This window comes from Plectropomus leopardus, chromosome 21 (assembly GCF_026936395.1).
Source record: "Plectropomus leopardus strain MGB_pleo_1.0 chromosome 21, ASM2693639v1, whole genome shotgun sequence".
Classification (NCBI taxonomy): domain Eukaryota; kingdom Metazoa; phylum Chordata; class Actinopteri; order Perciformes; family Serranidae; genus Plectropomus; species Plectropomus leopardus.
Genome location: NC_142196.1, coordinates 27,827,693 through 27,854,904, shown reverse-complemented (window position 1 = coordinate 27,854,904; position 27,212 = coordinate 27,827,693). Strand labels below are relative to the sequence as shown.

Sequence of the window (27,212 nt, the reverse complement as noted above, 5' to 3'; positions counted from 1 at the left end):
TGGAAATTGCTATTTGAAAATTCCATGACTTTTTCAGGTTTTTCATGACCATACGAACCCCGAAGGATTAAAATGTTGACCTGATGATGGCGCTGGATGAAAATTCAGAGGATCTCTAGAGTGGGTAGGATTCATCCTCCGGAGAACACGACCGTCTGAAGCTCAGTCTGTGTTTGAATCCGCCCAGCAGCCCGAAATATTTCAGTGTGGATCAAAGCTCGGGTAAAAACACCACCAGAGTCAGAAATAAAATCAAGTGTTTAGAAGACGATAACAGGAACAAATTCTTTCCAAACAAAAAAGGCTTTGGAGTTTAGAAACACTCACACACACACACACACACACACACACACACACACACACAGACCTGTGTGTGTGTGTGTGTGCGTGTGTGAAGTGGAAACTCTGGCGTGTGGATGGTGTGTGTTTTGGAGCGCGGCGGTGCCCGTGTGCAGAGAGGGAGCAGCTGTGCTCCAGGTGTGCAGCAGCACGGTAACCTCGGGTCAGCAGGGAGCCGTTCGGGAGCGGCGGACGACGTAAACTCCCGCCAAAACAAAACGGCCAAATATGATTTCAGCGCTCGTGTGGAGAGGCGAGTCCCGACGCTGAGACCTCGGAGAGTCTGAGCGAAGGTGACTCTGACACGTCCAACATGGCCGTAAGACGAGAGCCGAGAAGTGACAGAGATAAATGACCCTCACGTCTCGTCCGCTGATCTCATCGTTCCCCTCAGACTGTTTCCTACAACTCCCACAATGCCCTGCTGCAGATGAACTGACAGGAACTTCCACATGAACGAGGCAGACGGAAACTTTTAAACTCGGCTCAAAGCTGCCTGAAGAAAACTTCATGAATCCAAATCTGACAGCTGATTTACGTTCTGTGTGAACTTCATCACTCATACTCAACTTGTGGTCTGTGGGCCAAATCTGGCCCCTGACAGGGCCCCTGGTGGCCCCCAAACATTTTCTAATGCACAATAAAAATAAAGTGATGGACTCTGTGAATAGTTTTTGTCCTTTTAGTCTCCATCAGGTGTCAGAGACATAAAACAGCATCAAAATAGAGCCAGAGGAGGATCCCCCACAGCCCCGACAGAGGACACAGCTGAGACACTGATGTCCTCAAATCCCAGAAACGCCCAAATGTCCTAGAAACAGGAGAGGAGAGAAGAGGAGGACAAGAGGAGGAGAGAAGAGGAGGACAAGAGGAGGAGAGGAACTGCAGCCAAGTGGATTTTTATGAATGAGAGTTGAAGCTGTAAAGGTTTATTACACCAGAAAATGACAGCATGTGTTTTTTTCTTATGTGAATCACACACACACACACACACACACACACACACACACACACACACACACACACACACACACACACACACACACACACACACACACACACACACACACACCTTGGCTCTGTTTCCTGATCTGCAGAAATTTCCGGAGAGCAGACAAATATCTGGTGTGCTCCAGTTATTTCAACCTCTGTGTGTGTGTGTGTGAGAAACATTCCTCTGTACTCTGTGTGTACTCTGTACTCTACCTGCTCAGGTGTACTCTGTGCTCTACCTGCTCAGGTACTCTGTACTCTACCTGCTCAGGTACTCTGTGCTCTACCTGCTCAGGTACTCTGTGCTCTACCTGCTCAGGTACTCTGTACTCTACCTGCTCAGGTACTCTGTGCTCTACCTGCTCAGGTACTCTGTACTCTACCTGCTCAGGTGCTCTGTACTCTACCTGCTCAGGTACTCTGTGCTCTACCTGCTCAGGTACTCTGTGCTCTACCTGCTCAGGTACTCTGTACTCTACCTGCTCAGGTACTCTGTGCTCTCCCTGCTCTGGTACTCTGTACTCTACCTGCTCAGGTACTCTGTACTCTACCTGCTCAGGTACTCTGTGCTCTACCTGCTCAGGTACTCTGTGCTCTACCTGCTCAGGTGTACTCTGTACTCTGTAATGATTTCTTTTCTGGCGTGTAAATAAAAAAATATTTTTGGATTATTCAAGTAAATATTAATATTTTACGGAAATATGACGAACACGGCGGGGCCTGTAAACCAAAGAAAGATGGCCGCCTGCCGCCACAGACGGCCGCTGTGGTGAGATATTTGTTTGATATTTCTCCGCTTTGATCTCCGGCTTCAAACAGGTTTTGGTATTTTGGCTCGTTAGCAGCTGCCTTTATTCAAAAAAAGAAAAAAGAAGAACGAAAACACTTCTGCTCCTGGAAACGTCCCAGAATAACATGTGAAGTAGCAGCACATATCTGCTGTCTCCTCCTGCTGCTTTTGTCTCAGGCTCTGTCCATTCCTGATGATTGTCCATCTGTTTATCTCTCCACTGTCACCGTTTAATTGGACGCCCGTCCCCCGTCCCCGTCCCCCGTCCTCCTCGTCCGTCCCCATGGGAAAGTATGCAGACACATTTTGATTCGATTATAGCTCACAAACCAAACTATGCTCGGCCGCATTCCAGCGTCGACAAACAGACGAGCAGAGCGGGACAGCGGCGGCCGCCGCCGTCGAGGGTTTGATTCCCTCTGAGGGACAAATATTTGACCTCCAGTGTCCTCAAAGGTTTTTTTTAACATTTTTTGAAGGGTTTTTCAGACGCTGCTCAGAGGACTGTTTCGACAGAAGCTCAGATGTGTCTCTTCAGGTTAATGAACCAATCAAATTCACTCTCGTCCCACCTCTCGGCGCAGCGGCGGTGCAGCGGCGCCCTCCACAGGCAGGACGAGTCACTGCTACAAACGACATCAATACAAACTTTTTTTTGGGTCGAAACAGCTGATTCAACCGCTGCTGAAATCAAGTTCAAACACATTTGGCCAAAAACTTTCCAGGACTTTTCCAGGACTTTGAAAGACCAAAAATTCTCTGAAACGACCAAATATTCTTTATCGGTTTGTTTTCATTACAATATAGAAATATTTAATATTTTTAACATAATTACTTCAGAACAGGATTAGGACTTAATATTTGACTATAAGTTAGGGACTGTGTGTTATTTATGAGAGGGACATTTTCATCAACTGGGGACAAATTTATGGGGGGTTCAACTTTAAATGGCTCTCATTTGTATTTATTTTATTGCTAATTTTAAAAAAAATGGAGATCTTTTATTCTTTAAGCTTTTTGGCTATTTTCAAATAAAATATTTTGTCTTTTTTTCATTTTTTGATGATATTGTTGTTATTTAGTGACAATTTAGTTAAATTAAGTTTAAATCAATTAAATTGTGGCATTTTTTGAAATAAATATTTTGTCATTTTTTGGGCTTTTGGGGAGGAGCAAACAACTTTAAATGGCTGAATGTTGGATTTTTTTTAGCACTGATTTAAGATAAAACATCTTTAAATTTTGGCTTTTTTGATGAAAACATTTTGGTGAATTTTTTTCTTCAAAGAAATTTTGGCAATCTTAATAGAAGACATTTTGGTGTTTTTTCTTTTTCTGTAAAAAAAATTCTGGTGATTAAAAAAACATTTCGACAATATCCTTTTTCTTTACAATTTTTAGTGATTTAAAGAAATATATATTTTGTCTTTTTTTCTTTAAATTTTGACAATTTCATTTATTTTGTTTCTCTTTAAACGCCAGCGTTTATCACAGCCAGCGGCTGTAGAAACAGAAATTCTGAATTTAAAGTGTCAACGGCTCTCAAACACTTCATGTGTTATCATTCAGGCCTTTGAAACTGACTTTTCCAAAACTTTCTGGGGATAAAATTAGCTTTTCAAAACTTCTCAACACTTTTGAGTAACTTTGTCCGCAAACATTAGAGACAAATTTAAAATAGCTGCAACCGCATACGTGCTCATGCATCCACACATCTTCAAAAACGCGTCCCGAGTCCAGAGATGCCTCGCCACGACCGCTGGTCATGTGACGTGAACATGAGGGTGATTTTGTTCAGGAGCAAACAGGAGGAGCAGAAAAAGAGAGGAGGAGCAGGTGCAAAAAGAGGACAGGAGATGGAGGGATGACCTGGGAGAAAGAAAAGGAGGAGAGGAAGACAACAGGAAGACTCTCCCTCTCTCTGATCACAAATAAAAAAGGAAAAATCACGTCGAGATTTTTCACATTTCTGTGTGAATCATCCTGTTTGTTGTGGCGCGCCGCGTCCCCACATGACCCCAAACTGTGCGTGTGTGTGTGAAGCAGATGTTTGCTGTTCAGTCCAACACACACACACACTCACACACACTCTCACACACACACACACACACACACACACACACACACACACACACACAGGCTCGGCTAATCAGGATTTATCCACTGGAGGAACTAAAAACAGATAAACACCTTAGAAGACTGACGTCAAAAACTTCCCAAAACAAGCTGAGTTCACTGGCATTTTTGCCAATACGTTTCCAGGACTTTTCCAGGACTTTATCAGGACTTTGAGCTAAATTTTCTCTGAAATTCTCTGAGATGACCTTCAATACTCCTTATCACTTCTTTTACATTGCCTGGTTCTAAATATTTTTTTGTGGTTTTTAAACTTTTCCATGACTTTGATTTAAAATGTTTTCTCCTTTTTTCTTTTTTTGGTGGTTTTTAAAGAAAAAAAAGTTATTTCTTATCTATAAAAAAATGTTGGGGATTTTTTTATCCTTTAAAAATTGTGGCAAATGTAAGAGTAAAATGGGATACATTTTTGGTGGCATTTTTAAAGAAAAAATGGTTTGGTTTTGGTTTGGGAAAAATAAGAAATTTTGCCCTTTTTTTGGCCTGTGGGTTTGGAGGGTGTATTTTCTTTAAAAATCCCCAAATAACACTATTTATTACAGCCAGAAACAATAAAAACTGAAATTATTGTTGGATTGCCACATGCCTGACGTTCCTTGAACACATCATGTGTTATTATGCAGGTTTTTGAAACAAAATTCAATAACTTTTCAAAAACTTTCAAGGTATATTCAGTTTTCTAAAATGTTCCAGGCCTGGAAATTGATAATTACAAATTCCACGACTTCCTAACTTTTTTTCAGTATTGATCCGCAGGACGGAGAGGGGAAAAGACGAGGATTAATAAGCGGAGGTTGAATGATTCTGGGCTTTTATTTTGGCGTGTAAGCTGTGTGTTTTTGGGTTTTTGGTGTGTTTTTTTTTGCTCTGTGGGTTCATTAAAGTCTGCTGCGATTTTCTGTCAGTCATCAGATTTCATTAGTCTATATTTCATAAACATCTCACAGTTTTCTTTGGACTGACAGAGATCTGCTTGTTTTGGCCGTTTGAGCAAAAAAGAAAATCAGGTTCTGTGAAACGACGCTTTTATTCCAGGAAACATGTTTCTCATTTACGCTTTTCTTTTTTGTAAAAATAAACAAACTCGTCTCTTTCTACACTTTATCTCCTCCTTCCTCCTCCTCTCTCTCCACCGTCTGACTGTTTCCAAAATCTTTTTCTCAGAGTCGACGATCAGCTCGGCTCAGGTTCTCCTGAACAAAACTGCAGCTCCGTCTGCCTATTTAAGGACGGACCATCAGGATACGACAGCGTGCTTTATAGTTTGTAATAATATATATAATATTATAATATAATTAAAAAAAATAAATAATGCATTTCCAGGACTTTTCAGTAAATTTGGGGCAAATTCTCAAGATGATCGATTAACTGAAATGAGGATCAATACTCCTTATTGGAACTTTTTCATTATAGATTTTTAAAGAAACTGTTTTTTTTCCTTACTTTTTTTTTTACATTAGGCTTTTTTAAAAATAAAGTGTTTGGCTTTTTTTTTTTTTTTTTTACATTTTTTTCGTCTTTTTTTTTTTTGAAAACATGCCCTCCAAACCGTTTTATAAGAATGGGAGGAACATGAGGTCATAAGGATCTTGACCTTTGACCACCAAAATTAATATCATTCATCTTTTATGGCATTTCCTACAGGGTGTGAGCACTTTTTCGATTTTTTTATTTATTTGAATTATTTATCTCTCCTTCCTTTTACCTGCGCTGTCGCTGTGTCTATTGTTTGTCGTGTTGGTTCATGTTTCATCATGTTTTCTGCAGCTGCTCTCAGCACTTTTGCACAAGACAAATTTCTGTCGGGACAATAAAGTTTGTCTTATCGGTCAGGACGGCGAGCGGATCGACTCCAGTCTGAAACAATAACTGAACTCAGAGGCCGAACAATGAGACACACAGGCCTCCTCCTCCTCCTCCTCCTCCTCCTCCTCCTCGTCTCGCCGTCACGTCGTCCGTCACTACGTGTTTTCACATTCGCTCTGTGCGGTTCTCATACTTTCGTGGCGTACCTGGATTTTATCAAATCCACCTCTCACACTTTCCCAGATGTCCCGGAGCCGCTCCCCTGCGGCCGCTGAGGATTTCCAGCTGATTATTTCCTTACATTTCGCTCCCTCGGCTCCATCACATCCTCCTCCCACTCTGATTACCGTCAACAAAGAGCCCCGGCTCGTTTTTTTTCCACGCAGTCATCCGGAGGTCACAGCCGCGCTCTGGACGTCTGACCTCTGACCTCCTGCGGTTTTGCCTGTAATCTGGGCGGTTTAGGAACTGTAAAGTCTAATAAATGTTGCTCGGCGTCCTGGTGGATCTGATGAAGACCAGACGTGTTTTCAGGTCTTTCATTAACATGTAGGACGAGGTCTCAGAGTTACTTAAGGACCAATATGTCCCTCAGAGGGCTGTTACTCTGCAGGGTCCTGCGGGGGTCGGGTTTCTCAAACTTCCTCCTCTTCACTCCTCTGAGGAGCGACTCACCTCCAGCACAGCTGAACATTTCATAAAGAAATCACTCATTTCGTCTGCTACTTCAGATATCTGCTCTAAAGTGTGTTCAAAGGGACGAAATAACGAAACCGAACCAGAGACGCAACAACAGACCACAAACGAGATCCGAACCTGCAGCCTTTCACGTGATAAATTTACCACAAACGTAATACGAAATTTCCTGCAAATGTCCAGAAAAGACATTTATATGATGTCCAGATCGCCATCCATAATACATCAAGAAAAGACATCTATGTGACGTCCAAAAAGACATAAATATTATGTCCAAAAGCAGTCATCACCACTGACTGGCTGCAGCCGTCCAGTGAGCAGCAGACTGGTGGTACTGGTCTGCTCCCAGTCTGAACATGTGTCTGCTCCCAGTCTGAACATGTCTCTGCTCCCAGTTTAAACATGTCTGCTCCCAGTTTAAACATGTCTGCTCCCAGTCTGAACATGTGTCTGTTCCCAGTTTAAACATGTGTCTGCTCCCAGTCTGAACATGTCTGCTCCCAGTTTAAACATGTGTCTGCTCCCAGTCTGAACATGTCTGCTCCCAGTTTAAACATGTGTCTGCTCCCAGTCTGAACATGTCTCTGCTCCCAGTTTAAACATGTCTGCTCCCAGTTTAAACATGTCTGCTCCCAGTTTAAACATGTGTCTGCTCCCAGTCTGAACATGTGTCTGTTCCCAGTTTAAACATGTGTCTGCTCCCAGTTTAAACATGTCTGCTCCCAGTTTAAACATGTGTCTGCTCCCAGTCTGAACATGTCTCTGCTCCCAGTTTAAACATGTCTGCTCCCAGTTTAAACATGTGTCTGCTCCCAGTCTGAACATGTCTCTGCTCCCAGTTTAAACATGTCTGCTCCCAGTTTAAACATGTCTGCTCCCAGTTTAAACATGTCTGTTCCCAGTTTAAACATGTGTCTGCTCCCAGTCTGAACATGTCTCTGCTCCCAGTTTAAACATGTTTGCTCCCAGTTTAAACATGTCTGCTCCCAGTTTAAACATGTGTCTGCTCCCAGTCTGAACATGTGTCTGTTCCCAGTTTAAACATGTGTCTGCTCCCAGTTTAAACATGTCTGCTCCCAGTTTAAACATGTGTCTGCTCCCAGTCTGAACATGTCTCTGCTCCCAGTTTAAACATGTCTGCTCCCAGTTTAAACATGTGTCTGCTCCCAGTCTGAACATGTCTCTGCTCCCAGTTTAAACATGTCTGCTCCCAGTTTAAACATGTCTGTTCCCAGTTTAAACATGTGTCTGCTCCCAGTCTGAACATGTCTGCTCCCAGTTTAAACATGTGTCTGCTCCCAGTTTAAACGTGTCTCTGCTCCCAGTCTGAACATGTCTCTGCTCCCAGTTTAAACATGTCTGCTCCCAGTTTAAACATGTCTGCTCCCAGTCTGAACATGTCTCTGCTCCCAGTTTAAACATGTCTGCTCCCAGTTTAAACATGTGTCTGCTCCCAGTTTAAACATGTCTGCTCCCAGTCTGAACATGTCTCTGCTCCCAGTTTAAACATGTCTGCTCCCAGTTTAAACATGTCTGCTCCCAGTTTAAACATGTGTCTGCTCCCAGTCTGAACATGTCTGCTCCCAGTTTAAACATGTGTCTGCTCCCAGTTTAAACGTGTCTCTGCTCCCGGTCTGAACATGTCTCTGCTCCCAGTTTAAACATGTCTGCTCCCAGTTTAAACATGTCTGCTCCCAGTCTGAACATGTCTCTGCTCCCAGTTTAAACATGTCTGCTCCCAGTTTAAACATGTGTCTGCTCCCAGTTTAAACGTGTCTCTGCTCCCAGTTTAAACGTGTCTCTGCTCCCGGTCTGAACACGTCTCTGTGTACGAAGGGGGCGGAGCTCTGTCCATCTCCCTGGATAAATAAAGTTTTAACGAGCAGCTGCTGCGCCTCCCTGCGCTCCTGTAATCACAGCGTGACCTCTGACCTCTGACCGGGTCGCTCCCAGAGAGCAGACGGCACACACCCTGAACTCTGCATGATGTTAGCGTGATTAATAACACGCTTCACGCCGTCCTCAGGAGAGGAGAGGAGGAGAGGAGGAGAGAGGAGAGGAGAGGAAAGGAGAGGAGAGGAGAGGAGAGGAAAGGAGAGGAGGAGAGGAGAGGAGAGGAGAGGAGGAGAGGAGAGGAGAGGAGAGGAGAGGAGAGGAGAGGAGAGATGAGGAGAGGAAAGGAGAGGAGGAGAGGAGAGGAGAGGAAAGGAGAGGAGGAGAGATGAGGAGAGGAGAGGAGAGGAGAGGAGAGGAGGGGAGGAGAGGAGGAGAGGAGAGGAGGGGAGAGGAGGAGGAGGAGGAGGAGGAGGAGGAGAGAGGAGGAGAGGAGAGGGAAGAAGAGGAGAGGAGAGGAGGAGAGAAGGAGAGGAGAGGAGGACAGGAGAGGAGGAGAGGAGAGGAGAGGAGAGGAGAGGAGAGGAGGAGAGAGGAGGAGGGAAGAGAGGAGGAGGAGAGGAGAGGAGGAGAGGAGAGAGGAGGAGGAGGGAGGAGGAGAGGAGGAGGAGGAGAGGAGAGGAGGAGGAGGAGGGAGGAGAGGAGGAGGGAGAGGAGAGGAGGAGATGAGGAGGAGGAGGGAGGAGAGGAGAGGAGGAGAGGAAGAGGAGGAGGAGGAGAGGAGGAGGAGGAGGAGGAGAGGAGGAGAGGAGAGGAGATGAGGAGGTGGAGGAGGAGGAGAGGAGAGGAGGAGGAGCAGAGGAGGAGGAGAGATGAGGAGAGGAGGAGAGATGAGGAGAGGAGAGGAGAGGAGAGGAGGACAGGAGAGGAGGAGAGATGAGGAGAGATGAGGAGAGGAGAGGAGAGGAGAGGAGGACAGGAGAGGAGGACAGGAGAGGAGGAGAGGAGAGGAGGAGAGATGAGGAGAGGAGAGGAGAAAAAAGAAATGAAATGAAAAATCCAAAAGTTTCTTGATGGATGATACTGACAATGAAACGTTGAAATGTGACTTCTTTTATCTTGTGTTTCTGTTTTTGCAGATGTGTACGGAATCATTAATATTTCATATTTCTTAAATGTTGTTTGGTTGTTGTTGTTTTCCAGGAGCGGGACAGGAAAAATAATTGGGTCTTCAAGTCTTTGTAAACTTTTTCAGAGTCAAACTTCAGTCTCTTTAAAGTCAAAGTCTTGTAATGTGCGGTGGGCGTTCAGGGAGCCATAAAATTAAAAAAGGAGTTTTTCATCCCTGGAAAGCAGCTGGTTGGAATTTCAGGTCTTCCAGGTGTTTCCAGGAAAAATGTGGGACCTGGTTCCAAAACCCCCAAAAAGCTGTCGGCTCAGCTGATGAATGTGTTCGAGCAGAAAAACACCACAAATCACAAAATCAATCCGCTCGTATTTCAGCTGAAGCGCTTCAGCGTTCACACGACAACAAAACACGACTCAGAAATTCACATCTCAACGACCTCCGACTTCAGCTCAGAGCCGCCGCCCTCCCAGCACGACCAGCAGCACACGACCAGTAACACACCACTGGTGATCCTCCGACAGACCGCCCAGGCCCTTAACCCTTTGAAACCCAGAGTGACTTCACTTTTCGCAAGTTTTCAACCCTTTGAAAATGAAGCACACAAAAACACGAGGAAAAAAAGGCAATGAGCAACTGAGAGAAAGTGGCTGAGTTAGAAAAATATTTTTAATAAGTGAGGGGAAAAATAATTTAAAAGTCATGGAAAAATCATAATTTATAAGTACTTTTTTTCAGCACATTTCACTGCTGTTTTGTTTTGTACTTAACTGTTTTTTAACAGTTTTTTTTTATTTAGAAAATTAACATAAAGGTAGAGTAAAAATGGTGAATTTAAATAGTATAAGACATAAAACAAAAAATATAGAAGCAACTTAAAAATATAAAATGAAAAAATAGAATATAGAGAACACAAAATGTATGTACAAAAGGTGCAACGGAGGGATGGTAAGGGTTAAAACGCGGGTACGGTCCCTGACTGGAGGCTGGAAGACGTCTGTGACTGAAGACGAGCTGCTGAATCGTCTTCAGGAATAAACAGCCGCTCCATCGACAGCAATTACTGTGAAGAGGGAACAGGTCGTACAACCAGCAACGAGCGCCGCACCCCAAAAAAAGGCTGATGACGGAGAACGCCACCGCTCCGTCCCTAAAGACCGAGAGGACGGATCATTTATTTTGTCTCTCTCTGTTCCAGAGCTCGCTGAGATCTCTCTCTGACAGCAGGTTCAGCCGACCTCTGAGCTCAATCACAGGTAATCTCAGCGCCTCGTTTACGCACCTGCGTCACCGCGATACACGAACTCAGCGCGGGCACACCTGACGTCAGAGACGTGAATGTTTTAGGAAACGACCGCAGATAAAACTGTGAGAACAAGAGCCGGCTGTTAGAGGCGGCGCACAAAACGGCATAATCACAGATCACAGAGACCTGAGCTGCCTGCACACATATACACATGACACCCAACCTATGACCCGTGGGCCAAATCTGGCCCCTGATAGGGTGTCCGGTGGCCCCCAATCCATTTTCTAACTGACAGTAAATATAAAGTGATTGACACTGAGTTTTTTTTGTCTTTTTAGTGTCCATAAGGTGCCAAAGTGCATAAAACAGCATCAAAACAGAGCCCCCGACAGAGGTCCTGCCCAAAACCTTAATGTCCTACAATCCTAAAATACTAGAAATGTCCTAAAGTCCTAATGTCACAAACATTCTAGAAATGTCTGAAAATCAAAGAAATTTGCCAAAATCCTAAAAATGTTGAAAAATCCCAGAAATGGTCTAAAATCTCAGAAATGTTCTGAAATCTCAGAAAAATCGCAAATCCTAAAAATGTTTCAGTCCCAGAAATCCTAGAAACATGTATGGGGCCACTGTAAAGTTACCAGTAAACCCAGATAAAGTCACCAGTAAAAGCACATAAAGTCACCAGTAAAAGCACATAAAGTCACCAGTAAACCCAGATAAAGTCACCAGTAAACCACACAAAGTTACCAGTAAACCACACAAAGTTACCAGTAAACCCAGTAAACCCAGTAAACCCACAGTGCAGGCTGACATGGGGTGCAGGTCTTTATAATCCTGGTCTGTAATCTGAGCTGTAATCCTCATTTTTTCCACAGATGTTTTCCTGACGTTCAGGAAGTCTGTTTGTTCACTTCGGCCTCGTTTGTGGAAACAAATATGTGACGTCTGAATCTCAGCGTGTGTGAATGTCCTCTGACAGCGAGGAGCTCAAATATGGTCACAAACTTCACATGGTCGCTTCGTCCGAACGTCACTGAGACTCATAAAACAGTTTGGAAATGACCCTCAGGTATCAGGAGGGTCTTCACGCCAGAGACAGGAATCGACCCGTCGCTGCGGTCAGCAGATGATGAGAGCTATTAGTCGCAGGAGACGGCATCGTGTCCTCCTCTAAATGAGTTTCAAGAGTCTTCACGGACTGAAAAAGACAAACGTCCTCGGGCCGTCTCTCTATCAGCAGCTGGAATTACAGCCGCTCATATAAACACCCAGAGACAAACCATCGGGGCGTCCTGCCAGAGAGATGCCCGTCAGTCACTCAGGAGCTGAGGACGGACAAAGCTGAGGATGGACAGAGCAGAGGACGAATGGAGCTGAGGACGGACGGAGCTGAGGACGGACAGTGTCAGAGCAAAAGAGCAGATCTGAGAACTGATTCATCTCCTTTGATGTGACGACTGATAAAAGTTTACAGAAACATGATTTATTTTAATATTTAAATAATCTCGGGGACAAATTTGAGAGACAATTTCAAGAGACACAGAGCAGGGACACTCAACGACAGAAGGACAGGGATGAGACGCAGCAGCCCCAGACAAGTTTCTAGGATTTTAGGACGATTCTGGTATTTTAGGACATTTCTAGGGTTGAAGGACGTTTCTGTAGGATATTTGTAGGATCTTGAAACATTTCTGGGATTTCAGGACATTTAAATGATTTTAGGACATTTTTAGGATTTTAAGACATTTCTGGGATATTAGGAAGTTACGATAACAGTAGGATATTTTTAGGATTTTAAGACATTTCAGAGAGATTTTTTTTTTATTACTAATTTTCAGGTAATTTTCTTGTCCTTGTTACTAATTTCTTGTCATTTTTGTGTCGTTTCTTCTGTCATTGCTCATTTTCTTCCTCTCATGATTTTGAAAGAAACAAAGCCGATTTGTTAAGATTTAAAAGGGTTAAACTGAGAGAGGTTCATAATGTGTATTGGGGTTCAAATTAGCAGTCGGAGTAAAAACTTATCATAACTGTCCTCTGTGACTCTTTATCATGCGGCACTTCTCTGTCTGAACGATTAATCTTAAAAAGACTAAACAAACAATCCTAAAAACATTTCAGATGTTTCCACATGCGTCTCGTTGGTTCAGTCTGCATCATTTTGAAGTTCTGGCTGCATAAATAATCTTCAGCCTTCGTCCTAATTGGGTCACAGCGAACTCTCAGCGGGCGTCTTTAGTTTTGGGTCGTCATCTGTGATTTCTATCTCTCAGTGATGGATCCTCGCTGAGGAGCCGACTGACCACATCCTTCAAAAGTCCTTTAAAAGTGTGTTTGTACAGCAGGAAGTCTCTCTGCGTTTACCTACATGTGCGCTTTCTCATCACTTATCATTCTTTGACGCTCCGTGCCGGGTCCATTACAAAAAAAAAAGAAAATAAAATGCGGTCTGCGACTGAAACTACACTCGCAGCAGAGCTATGAGGAGCTCTCCCTGCTGACTCAGCACTCCCTTTGATAACAGAGCGATTCATCGTCTGACACATGAAGACCATTTATCTGAGACAGAAATGTGTTTCGGAGAAGAGGAAGAGGGTCAGTGGGTGTCTTCCAAACCACTTAAAAACCCCCGAGAGGACAGACGGAGCTTTGCTGATGTCTTTTTTATTACAAAACCATCTAAACTACAAACCGTCGTCGTCTGCTCACTGAGCTATCGAGGAGACGCTGAGCGATGATCAGAGTCAACGTGACCTCCTGAAACGCTCTCCTGGCACTCATCTGAAATTATCTGTTGATAATAAAATTATAGCCACACACAGCCACACCGACATCGCACTACCGGCCACAAGAAGACCTGAACCCTTTGAAATCTGCGCAAAGTGGCTCGAATTTCTTTAGTAACACGAGAAGGCGGCAATGAGCAACGCAAGAAGACATGACCCAAAAATTTGCAAGAAATCTGTAAAAAGTACAAGAAAATTACCAAGAAATTTGTAAAAAGTAAATGAAAATTACTTGAAATTTAGCAAGAAATTGGTAAAAAAAAAAAAAAAAAAAAGTGCAGGAAAATTAACAAGAAAATTATCAAAAAATCTGTAAAAAGTAAACGAAAATTTCCCCCCAAAAAATAACATGAATTTTTTAAAATATGTGAGGAAATTACCCAAAATTAGCAAGAAATCTGTAAAAAGTAAACAAAAATTACCCCAAAACTTGCAAGAAATCTGTATAACAGTACAAGAAAATTAGCAAGAAATCTGGAAAAAGTAAATAAAGTTTACATTTTTGTTTTCTTTTGCCTATTTTGCTAATTTCTCATGAAACTGCTCATTGCCTTTGCCTTCATCCCATGTTTTTTTAAAGATATTAAGCCAATTTGTTCTGGTGTCAAACAGTCAATAGGTTGTTTTTTCCTAATTTCAAGGCTCAGATATGTTTTGCGGCTCCAGACATTTTCATAATTTGGGTTACATCTCCCTAATTTATCCGTCCATCCATGTTCAAACCTACAACTACAACTGACACGACCGTACAGAATAAAACTGTCTTTAATGACCCGAAAATCAAGTCATTAAATCAAGCCATTATATCAACCACAAGTCCAAGTTATCTGCTTTTCCTAGAAACTATCGCTCAACGTCTTGTGAAGTTTTATTTTCCTTTAATGGTGGAAAGTTAATTTTGGAGTCACTCGTCAGTTCCTCCCACATTCATCCGCGCAGCCCACCACTCACACGAGCCAGAGATGTATTTCCCCCGAGCTGCGTTTAGCTGTCAGCTTGTGGCTTATCTGGTTATCTGGGAACAGCCGAGGTGAGGTCTACGTGACCCGCAGGAAGCCTCACGTCTGTCAACATGACTCTAAATCCAGCAGATCCTGAAACGAACCCCCAACATTTTTCACTGAGTGTGGAGAAACGGTCCAGTCTGTCAGGACGCCAACAGAGTTTCCTCCTTCGTCAACTCCATCCAACGCCCTTCTTCACGGCGTCGATCTGCACCCTGTCACCTCTGCTCCGAAAGCTTTACCACCACGTGATTTCAGAATGAGGGCTCTGATACGAAGCCTCGGGTCTCTCTGCGAAACAACCCAAAATCTTAGACATGTCCTGAAATCTGAGAAATGTCCTGAAATCTGAGAAATGTCCTAAAATCTGAGAAAAGTCCTGAAATCAGAGAAATGTCCTAAAATCAAAGACATGTCCTGAAATCTAAGAAACGTCCTGAAATCTGACAAATGTCCTGAAATCTGAGAAAAATCCCGAAATCTGAGAAACGTCCTAAAATCTGAGAAAAGTCCTGAAATCAAAGACATGTCCTGGAATCTGAGAAATGTCCAAAAATCCGAGAAAAGTCCTGAAATCAAAGACATGTCCTGGAATCTGAGAAATGTCCAAAAATTCTACGAACGTCCCAAAATCCTAGAAACATCCTAAAATACTAAAAACATCATAAAATCCAAGAATTAGCCTAAAATTTTAGGAATCTCATAAAATCCTACCTGTGCACCAAAATCCTACAAATGTCCCTAAATCTTAGAAATGTCCAATATTTTTACAAATGCCCTGAAATCCTAGAAACAACCTAAAATCATCATAAAATTTTAGGAATCTCATAAAATCCTACAAGTACACCAAAATTCTACAAATGTCCCGAAATCTTACAAATGTCCTAAAATCCTAAAAACATCCTAAAATCTAAGAACTTGCCTAAAATTCTAGAAACGTTCTTAATCTTAGAAATCTCCTAAAAATGAATGAATATTTGATGTTAATGACTGCGACCGATGAAGAAAAGAAACTAAATGAAAGTAGAAAATCATATAAATATGGAATATTTTAAGCTTGATTTTGAAAAGCGCATTTTGTGCGCAGACGTGCGTATGTTTAACATTAAGACGAGCCCTAAAGGGTTAAATCAAGCGGGTTTAAAATGATATAATATCGTCACACATCCTTTAGAGTCTCCAGCTCTCCTCATACCTCACACTCAGCCATCCATCCGCTCAGGACGGAAAGATCTCCCCGATCGTCTCTGAGCGGCTCTCTGGGGAAAACTAGATCAAATCAGCTACACGAGGCCTTCGCGGTTTTAAAAGATGACTCCAGACCAGAGGAACCTTCCCACGGCCTGATCTATCCGTCTCACAAGAGACAGAAATACCGTCACGCCTGATAAATAAGGACAGAATCTGACGTTAAAGTGCTGCATTTAATCTTTCTGTTTCCTGCATGCGTTCGTCTGACGCTTCAGAGATAATGACGTTCTGATCGCAGCGACCTCGGAGGAAGCGCTTCGTCTGTCTTCACACCTTCAGTCCCTCCACCTCACCTGCAACCCAGCCGGTACCGAGGGAGCGTTTCCCAAAAAAAGCGCCTGGCGGCTGGCGTCGCCCTCCGGTAGACAGTGTGAGGTCCTCGTGACCCACGAGTGGGAGTCTGCTGAAGACTGATGTGTTCGGCCGCGGCGTTTTTATGCTCGCTGTGTTTTTTATTTGACAGTTTCCAGACAGTAATAAAGGTTATTTGTAGAGCCGGTGTCCAAACAGAGATACAAAGTGCTCTAAAGATGACTTAATGACTGCATTTCAAAACGAAAAGGAGAAAATGTAAAAAGTCTTACGGCTCACTAAACGCACCAAAGAGCAAAGCTGAAATACACGCTGAGCTTCAGAAAAAGAGCCGTGAAAACTTAAAGCTTCAACCCAAGCGAAGTTTTCAGACATTTCAGCGGCAAACATCGACACGCGAAAGAAATCTGCAGCCTTCAGCGTCGATTTTAACTTCCATCGGGCCCTTAAAGCCCAGCTGCCGCAAAAAAGACACTAAAATCGCACAAATTAAGATTAAGATTTTAGGACATTTCTAAGATTTTAGGAAATCCAGAAGATTTAAGAATTTTTTAGGATTTAAGGACATTTCTCGGATTTTAGGATGTTTCTGCAATTTTAGGACATTTCTAGGATTTTAGGACATTTCTAGGATTTTTTGATGTTCATAAGATTTATAACATTTATAGGATATAAGGACGTTTCTCTGATTTGAGCATCTGTCTGTGACTTTAGGACGTGTCTTTAATTTGAGGACATTTAAATGATTTTAGGACCCTTGTTGAATTTGAGGACAAGTCAAAGATTTTAGGACATTTCAAGGATTTAGGGTTTTTCTAGGACATTTTTTAAGATTAAAGAACATTTTAGGCTTTAAGGAAGTTTCTCAAATTTTAGGACATTTCAAGGATTTTAAATCATTTTTAGAATTTTAGGACATTTGTAAGATTTTACGTAATTTCTAGGATTAGGACATTACTATGAATTTAGAAAATTTGCAAAATTTGAGAACATTTCTGGGATTTAAGGCAGTTCTTGGATTTTAGGATGTTTCTGCAATTTCAGGACATTTCTAGGACATTGGGACATTTCTAGGATGTTAGGACATTTCTAGGGTGTTAAGACATTCGTGTCTTAGCTAGGACCTCTGTCGGGGGTGTGGGGGATCCTCCTGCTCTCTGACACCTTCTGGAGACTAAAAGGACAAAATCAATTTCCATCGTCAATCACTTTATTTTATTTTATATTTATTTAATATTTGGGGGGCCACCAGGGGCCCTATCAGGGGCCGGATTTGGCCCGCGGGCCGTAAGTTGAATATGACAGGGTCAGAGGTTGAATTCCTGAGACAAAAGGCTTCCTAAAAGCGAGGCACTTACATGATTCAGTTCTCTGGGAAAAGACATTTCCAGAATGATTTCACTTCATTACTTCCTGTAAGATTCGGGTTTACTTCCTGCGCTGGTGATTGACGGGTTCAGTTCCCAGCTTGCTCATGGGGCTGGGAGCACTGGGCAGGGTTGAGGGTTGAATTCTTTGATGCCCTGTTTTTCTCACACGGCCAGCTGTGGGTGGTTTGAGCCCGAGCCATCCGATCTCACATGTTCGGAGGCTGTTTGGGTTTCAGCCGGGATAAATCAAGCACACCTCCAGTAGTCAGAATATTAAAGCCATATTTAGCTGGATATCTTCTGCGGGACCTGGCGGCCGCCCAGAGGACATGACAGATACACGGCCGGAGGACTCGCAGCCATAAAAACAAGGTCGGTTACTGCTCGACTCCTGAGGGGAGCACTGAGAGCGAGCAACAAGAGGACGGAGACGGGAAGTCGTGAAAAGGCAAAAATGACTGTGAGAACTTCAAGATGTGAAAATGCGAGACGGGACACGAGAGAGAGAACCGTGGAAAAATGCAATAAAACAATTCAAAAAATGCTACAGATGAAAACAAAAAGCAAGGACAGGACAGAGAGAGCTGCAGCGTCCAGAGACAGACTGAGAAGTGAGGACAAAAGTTTCAGGAGTAAAAGTGTGATCTGCTTTCTGCACAGCGACTCACAGAAGAGCACTTTTACATTCTTCTGCACCGTTCTTACTGTTTTCAATCAGTTCTTGTTTATTCAGTTGGTCCAAGTCCAGGTCAGCGAGCTCTTTTAACTGCTCACATAAAACGCTCACTTTAACCCCGTTAATGCCACCTGGTGATGAGGAGGTGGGCTTTCATCTGCACCGGCCGAAAACTAATTGGAAATTATTTTTGATCAACTTTTCTTTTCTTTTTTTTTTAATGTCTTTTTCAAATTTATTTAGAATATTTGAGGGTGTTTTTTAATTTTAAGATTTTTCTACACTGGGGACTTTTAGTTACTTTCTAAATGAAGTTTTTTTTGCATTAAAAAAATAAAAAAAGAGTTATTTATAAATATTATGTTTTGGTAAATATTAAACTACCCGACAGTTAATACAAGCTGCAGCAGTTGGTCGATGAACCAAACAGCAAACTAAAAGGATTTTAATCGGCAACTATTTTTAATAAACACTTATGTCATTTTAAAACTTATTTACAATACTTTTAAGATTTGAGGGTGTTTTTTATTTTTATTTTTTTTATTTATTTATCTTATTTTTCTGCATTGGGAACTATGAGTTACTTTACAAATGAAGATTTCTTTGCATAAAAACATAAGGAGGTTATAAAATATAATGTTTTGCTATAGACTAAACAACCCAACAGTTTATACACCTGCAATTAGTCAATAATAATTAATTAGTCAATTCATCAATTCGCAGACTGAGAGAAAACTATGTTGGGGTTTACTTTAATTTTTCTGCATTGGTGAAATGTTTCCTCCAATTATTTTAGGAATAATTTATGTTTTTAAAATGTACATTTACTGTACAGTCCCACATACAGCGCAGTACTCCACAGTATTACAGTGTAGTATTTATCACTATCACAGAAAAGCTGACCTCATTTATTAGAAGCTGATTCAGTTTGAACAAAATGTGCGAATGCACCAAAATGGAAAGTTTTGAAACGGCTCCGAAGCTGCTGCAGAGACGGAAACTTTAAACGCAGAAATAAACACGGAGATAAAATGATGCGGAGAAAATGAAGCGGCGCTCGTCAGTAAACCGGGATGTGAAACGTGAGATCTGATGTGGCTCCGTGTGTTTACAGCCTGCGAACAGACGCTAATGAATGCATGCCGAGCAAAGCAGCGGGGCGACTATTATCTCCCAGCATGCTCGGCGTAAACATGTGGAGGAAACTCGATCTGTTGAGTCGAATCTGCACAAACCTGCATTTCTGCTCCGAGAGGACTTTTTTTCGGTTAATTGCAGCCATCGTGTGGGAAACACTCGCTGCCAGAGAGATGCAAGCAATTATGGGAGCAAAGTAAATACAGCGGAGAGCTGCTGTCAGCGCACTCGAGCCGGGAGCCCTCGAGCAAGGCAGCCCGGCGGCAGAGAGGGAGCGGAGGCCTCGAACAGCTGTTTAAAAACGGATGGAGGTAAAAAAAAAACCCAAAATGTCCCGGAGTCCAGATTCTACAAATGCTGAAAACTCTGGAAAAGTTTCAAATATTCAACATAATTTTCTCTATCGCTGAGCCCACGAGGACGTTTGTCCCGAATTTCACTAATCGCATTCATGAGAATGAGCTGGATACAAGGTCACAGTGACCTTGACCTTTGACCAGCAGAGCCTAACAAGTTCATTGTTTAGTCCAAGTGGACGTTTGTGCCAAATTAGGAGAAATTTCCCAAAATACATTCTTCAGACATAGACATTGTCACAGTGACCTTTGGTCACCAGTGACCTTTGGGTCATTTATTGGGATATTTATTTATTTATTCATTTATCGCTGAATCATCAAGTGTCCAAGTCATGTGACTCAAGTCCAAATCTCCGCCATGATTCAAATCACCGAACGGAAACATCTGAATCAGCACCAACAGGAGTGTGTGTGTGTGTGTGTGTGTGTGTGTGTGTGTGTGTGTGTGTGTGTGTGTGTGCGTGTGCGTGTGCGTGTGTAGACAGTGTGTCCCAAACTTCCCTAAAATCAAGTAAGTGCAGTGGGATTATAGAGGCAGATGGGCTGGTCTGACACACACACACACACACACACACACACACACACACACACACACACACACACACACACACTGAGTCACAGCTTTTATACGGCGGTGCCAGGTGGTGATTTGAGTTGTTGTCTTCAAAACATTTAAATAAAACTTGTTCAAATAAAACCCACAGAGTGCCGAGCAGACAGAGGACGCATCATTCGTCTCCTACAGCAGTGATACTCAACCTACGGCCCCGGGCTGAATCTGGCCCCTGAGAGGGCCCCTGTGGTCCCCCAACCATTTTGTAATGTACATTAAAAACAAACTGATTGACTCTGAATAGTTTTTGTCCTTTTAGTCTCTATAAAACAGCATCAGCACAGAGCCCCCACACCCCCGACAGAGGTCCCACCTAAAACCTTAATGTCCTACAATCCTAAAATCCAAGAAATGTTCCAAAAACTCTAGAAATGTCTCAAAATCCAAGAAATGTCCTAAAATCCTAGAAATGTCAAGAAATTATAGCTAGAATAGTTTGCATTAAAAAAAAGAGCCAGTGGAGGATCCCCTACACCCCCGACAGAGGACACAGCTGAGACACTGATGTCCTAAAGTCCTAGAGATGTCCTAAAACCAAGAGATGTCCTAAAAACCAAGTGATGTCCTAAAATCAAGGAAATGTCCTAAGGTCACAGATTTTAGGACATTTTTAGGGTTTGGGGACATTGCTTGGATTTTAGGACAATTTCTTTATTAAAGGCTGCTGGATCAACATGTACACACACACACACACACACACACACAGAAAAAATAATTCTCTGTAGTATCATGCTTTTTTAAATTATTTCCGAATCGGTGCTGAGTCCGTTAGCTTGCTGCTAACACATAATGGGAATTACCATTAACGTGCTAATGGTAAATTAGCATCTAATATTTCCTTCGCTCTGTAAGCGTTAAATCCGTCGCTGACGTCACATTTCTGCTTCGGCGATCTGCTGACGCTGAGCCAAGGCGACCTCACACACCTGTGTGTTTTCACTGGTCGACTTCAGGTTAACTACCTGGTCATGTGATCAGTTTGCATCACAAACCCACTGAAAACTGACGACACGGCAGCTTCAGAGTGTGTGTGTGTGTGTGTGTGTGTGTGTGTGTGTGAGTGTGTCTGACCTGTGGATCGGAGAACACTTCCTGGATGCTGTTGATTGGTCCAACAGGAACACCTGAGCCCTCAAACCTCCTCAGCCAATCAGCTGTCTTTTCCTGCAGGAACCTGATGCAGAGAAATTCATCACTTTAACAAAAAAATTAAAATAATAATAATAATCATAATAATATTTGATAAAGCTAGTGTCCAAAATTAACATGTAGGTAGGTAAAAAAAAAATGAAAATTATCCAGCCACCAAAATCGTAAATTGCCGTTTTTTGTAAAATAAACATTAATTTCTGTATATTTGTACATATGCTGTCTCTGCAACACAAAGACACAAATACTACACACTATAAAATATATATTGTTTTAAAAAATAATTCATTCAGAACAGGATCAGAAAAGAAAGAAAACATGAAGACATGTTTTATTTAAAAATAACTCCAAAAACTGAAATAAAGACCCAGAAATTATTGTTGGATTTTCAAATTTCCAGCGATCCTTAAACAGGTTGCATGTAGGTTGATTCCAGGATTTTTCCAAAAACTTCAAGGAATATTTAGTTTTCTATAACTTCTCCAGGCCTATGTGCATATTGCATGAGTCTTGCGTGTTTTCGGGGAGTGCAGGCGGCGTGTGGACGGCAGAGCGGTGCGGCGGTGCGAGCTGCTCTGGATGCAGAGCAGCAGGTTTACCTCTGGGACAGCGTCAGCAGCAGCTCTGTGCGGTTTTGGACTCTCAGCTTGTTGGTTTTGTACTTTGGTTCGTCTGCGAGCTCCATCAGCTGCAGGATCTGCAAACACACACACACACACACACACACACACACACACACACACACACACACACACACACACAGAGTCATTTCATTGTTTAGAGGACGAGCTGTGTGTGTGTGTGCGCGTGTGTGTGTGTTGCAGGGACTCACCTGACAGACTTTAACAAACTGTTTGTCGTTTCCTGCAGCGACCACGATGTGTCCGTCTTTGGTTTTGAAGCCCTGAAACAGAAACAGGAAACACTGATGAAAACAAGACAACATGAAAACTGGAAACATTAAAACGTGACACGATTAAAAAAACATGAAAATCTGAAAAACCCGAAAACATTAAAACCTGAAAACTGCTCCCTCTGACTTATTTTTAGACACTTTTGTTAAAAATCTCAATATCCTGATGAATTCAAAGCCTTTTAGGCCTTTTGAAGGATCTGCAGGGACCCTGTTTACGCCTTGAAGGTCTCGGACCAAAAGTTTGCATTAACAGGATTTTAGCACGGACTGAGTGAGCGTATGTTTCTGAGCGTATGTTTCTGAGCCGATGTTTCTGAGCGTATGTTTCTGAGCGTATGTTTCTGAGCGTATGTTTCTGAGCGTATGTTTCTGAGCGTATGTTTCTGAGCGGATGTTTCTGAGCGTATGTTTCTGAGCCGATGTTTCTGAGCCGATGTTTCTGAGCGTATGTTTCTGAGCGTATGTTTCTGAGCCGATGTTTCTGAGCCGATGTTTCTGAGCCGATGTTTCTGAGCCGATGTTTCTGAGCGTATGTTTCTGAGCCGATGTTTCTGAGCCGATGTTTCTGAGCGTATGTTTCTGAGCCGATGTTTCTGAGCCGATGTTTCTGAGCCGATGTTTCTGAGCCGATGTTTCTGAGCCGATGTTTCTGCAGGTGGAGTCGACCTGCAGGTTCTGAGTGTCGGGCTGATGTGATGGAGGTTTAATCACAGAGTCTGAAATAAGTTTCACAGAAGTTAAAATGAAGCGTCCTCTTTGTCTTTATTGTTCGTCTTTTCTTCCTCCCTCTCCTCCTCCTCCTCTTCCTCTCTGAGAATTGCTCGTAATAAAAACTGGTCGCCTCATGAAAGGAGGACAAGACCTGCTGTCGTGCATCACACACACACACACACACACACACACACACACACCAGCAGCCACATCCCGCTGGTGTGTGTGTGTGTGTGTGTGTGTGTGTGTTTTCAGACCACTAACCCTTTAGTCACACCGCTCTCAGCGCTCGGCTCTGACCGCCGCCTCGCTTTCATCCCCGCCTCAGGGAATTGTCGGTAATGCGGTCCACCCGGGGACTACGACGGGACGTCCACCCACAAAACCCCAAAGCGTCCTCAGAGAGGGGAGGCGGAGCGGTCGGGTCGCGGCGGAGCGACTTCCGGCCCCCTACAGAGCTGAAGCTCGACGTCTCAGAGACCGAAAGCCTACGCGGATTTTTAGCTCAAAGCTTCAAAACACGTTTCCTGTCAGGATCCGTTTCAAACCGCAGTGATGCTCAACTTACCAAATCGGGCCCCTGACAGGGCCCCTGGTGGCCCCCGACCATTTTCTAACTGACACTAAAAATAAAGTGATTGACTCTGGGAATTGTTTTTTGTCTTTTCAGTGTCCATAAGGTGTCAGAGACATAAAACTCATCAAAACAGGGCCCCCACACCCCGACACAGGTCCCAAAAACACGTCATAAAATCCCAGAAAATTTCCGAAACTCAGAGAAACATCCTAAAATCCTGAATGTCCAAGAATTGTAGAAAAGACTTTAGAAACCTAGAAACATGTAAATGTCCTAAAATCCCAGACTCATCCTAAAAACACATCCTAAAGGGGCTGAAACTGTACAAAAATTGTAGAAACAGCCTTAAAATCCTAGAAACATCTGAAAGTCCTAGTAATGTCCAAAAAAACCAAAAATGTGCTAAAATGTCCTGAGGTCTTGGACACATCCCAAAGTCCCAAAAACTTCCAACATTCCTGGAAATGTCCTAAAATCCCAGAAACCTCCTAACCTCTAGAAATGTCCTTAAATGCTAGAAACGTCCTACAATCCTACATATGTCCTAAAATGTCCTAAATTCCCAGAAATGTGTGTGGGGCCGCTGTGATGGGCCCCGGGCCCCCTGTCATTTGCAGAAGTGGCCCCCAAACTGAGCAGGTTTACTTTCCCTGCTCTTTAATTTATTTTTGTTATTTTCATGTTCCTCTCCGTCCTCATCTGTCGATGTGGACGTTTGGATCGCGGCGTAGAGAAACGTGTCCTCGTGTTTCTGCTTCAATGATCTCAGATCTTCGTTAACTCAGCAGACGGATCAACTCGTCCGTCACTTTTGCGTCCGGGTTAAACTTCTTCCTCCGTCCTGCGGCGAGTCTCATACGTCTCTGCTTGGACACGGTGGATGTCTCAGTTTTGGCAGGTCTGAATTGACCCGTCTCAGAAATCAGATGTGAACTTTCGGAGCGGGGACGGATGTCTTCTTCAGCTCTAATGTCTTCCTCACTCAGCCGCAACCGCGAAACACCGATAATTCTGTTGTTTCAACTGCCGCGACCCGCCGAGGGCCCGTCTGCTTCCGCTTTCATCTCCGGCGCCCGCGGGGGGGAGGCAGCGCGGTATTGTGGGTACGGAGGTTCACACGAGGATTAGATCCGAGTGTCGGACAATAACGCAGAAAGACGACGACCACAAGAATCGAGCCGCCGCGTTCACGCCGAGCAGATGGAGCGAAACATCAGGAGGAGCTGACAGTTTATCTGAGTGTGTGTGTGTGTGTGTGTGTGATGGTTTAATGTCCACATGTGAGTCATGAACCTCCATAATAACATCTCTGCTCCCTCCGGCTCACAGTCAGTAATGTGAAGCAGACTGAGACTCTGACGTGGCTCCCAACGCAAAGAACAGCGAGTTTAGTCTGAAATACACTTCAGATACGGACGTCCAGAAATGTCCTAAAATCCCAGAAATGTCCTAAAATCCTAGAGTTGGGCTGAGAATTAATATATACAAGAAAGTAGGGCGATATGGCCTTTAAATAATATTCTGAAATCCTAAATAAATTACAGTTTAAACAGGGTTCATACAGATTTTCACTAATATATTTCAGTGACTTTTCCAGGACTTTGAGACTAATTTTCAAGACCAAACTGTCTCTGAAATAACCATCGATACTCCATATTGTTTTTTTCATCGTTTAAAAGAGGGACGCTAAGGACATTACCTGATAAGGTACGATGCTCTCGTGGGCCGTCCCCCAGCGCCTCGCCTCCTTCCCCGCGTTCAGATAGTTCGCAGCAATGTGGCTGAGACAGGAAACCTGAGAGACAGAGACAGAGACAGAGACAGAGACAGAGACAGAGACAGAGACAGAGAGGTGTTGAGTCTGAGCTGTCATCGGTCTGCTGCTGACCGTCGTCACGTTGGCTCGGCTGCGGCTCGGCTGCGGCTCGGCTGCGGCTCAGCTGCTTCTTCTTCTTTTTTTTTTTTAAATTTTGGATGATTTTTTGAAAGAAAAGATTTTTTTTCTTTGAAAATTTTACATTTTTAAAAGAAAAAATGCTGAGGATTCATTTATTTTTTGCTTTCACATTTTTCTGTGATTTTTGAAGGAAACAGAAGCATTGGCTTTCAGCAGCAAAAATACTGAATGTTGGAGATATTATGGTTTTTATTTCACAGCAATAAATGTTCCATATTTATGATTTTTGTTTTAGATCGTGTTAAAGCGAATCATGCAGCACTTTTGTGTTTTATTGGAGCAGGAGACGCCTGCGGTGGAGGACGGCTCTTTAAAGTCACATTTATGTCCATTTCTCAGCATTTTCTGAGGAAACTGAAGACGCAGACACGTCTGATTACAAGGCAGGAGATCAGAGGTGGCGGGGACGTTTTTCAGGCCGCTGACGTGACGGAGCGCAGACAGACGGACGGTCGGCTGGGTGGCGCTGTCAGTCAGAGCTCTGTTTAGACACTGAGGTTCCTCTGCGTTTAAAGTCTAACTACAGGCTGCGCCGGGCCGGAGGACGGAGACGCCACATGTGAGATGACTCTCAATCACCATCAGACATTCTGCAGTCCTTTCAAAGCCTGCGTCCGTCCACAGCCAAGACGCCGGCGTCACGTTCCGTCAGACAGCTGAGCGACGGACGGACGGAGATTATCACAGCGTGAGTCTGTGCGAGTTCCTTCATGTGGCGAGGAGACGCGTCCACAGACCGAGAGACTGGAGAGACTAAAGAGACTAGAGAGGCCGAGTCAGGAGGACACTCTGAGACAGAGACTGTCTGAGGCAGGGATCCTCAACCTGCTCAGGGGCCACCTTTACAAAAAGACAGGGGACACATGTCTTTAGGATTTTAGGACATTTATAGGGGTTTAGAACGTTTCCAGGATTTTAGGACAATTCTAGGACATCATCATTCTTGTTTTATGGGACATTTCTAGGATTTTAAGACAATTCTAGGACTTACAAATGTTTCTAGGCTTTTAGGACTTTTTTAGATTTTTAGGACGTTTCCAGAACTGCGAGATGTTTCTTGGAGTTTAGGACATTTGTAGGATTTTGGGACATTTCTTGGATTTTAGGATGTTTCCAGGATTTTAAGGCATTTGGAGGACTTAAGGATGTTTCTAGGATTTTAAGAGATTTAGGACATTTCTAGGATTTAGGACATTCCTAAGATTTTGGGACATTTCTAGGATTTTAGGACGTTTCTATGATTTTAGGGTCTTAGCTGTGTCCTCTTTGGGGGGTGTGGGGACTTTATTTTGATGTTGTTTTATTTACTCTGGCACACTCAATCACTTTATTGTTACTGTCTATTAGAAAATGGTTGGGGGCCACCAGGGGCCCAATCAGAGGCCCAATCAGAGGCCCTATCAGGGGCCCAATCTGAGAGCCTATCAGA

The 27,212-nt window shown here is 43.3% G+C and overlaps 1 protein-coding gene across 2 annotated transcripts in view; it reads right to left on the bottom strand.

Moving 5' to 3' along the window:
• sugct (succinyl-CoA:glutarate-CoA transferase) overlaps positions 1 to 27,212 on the bottom strand; it is a 52,711-nt gene that overhangs the window by 15,673 nt on the left and 9,826 nt on the right. For both annotated transcript variants that reach the window (XM_088071723.1, XM_088071724.1), the window contains exons 9-12: positions 25,526 to 25,621; positions 22,455 to 22,526; positions 22,222 to 22,319; positions 21,545 to 21,647 (exon numbers count right to left, since the gene is read on the bottom strand). In XM_088071723.1, the coding sequence (XP_087927849.1) occupies positions 21,545 to 21,647; positions 22,222 to 22,319; positions 22,455 to 22,526; positions 25,526 to 25,621 (369 nt within the window). The remainder of the gene's footprint in view (positions 1 to 21,544; positions 21,648 to 22,221; positions 22,320 to 22,454; positions 22,527 to 25,525; positions 25,622 to 27,212) is intronic.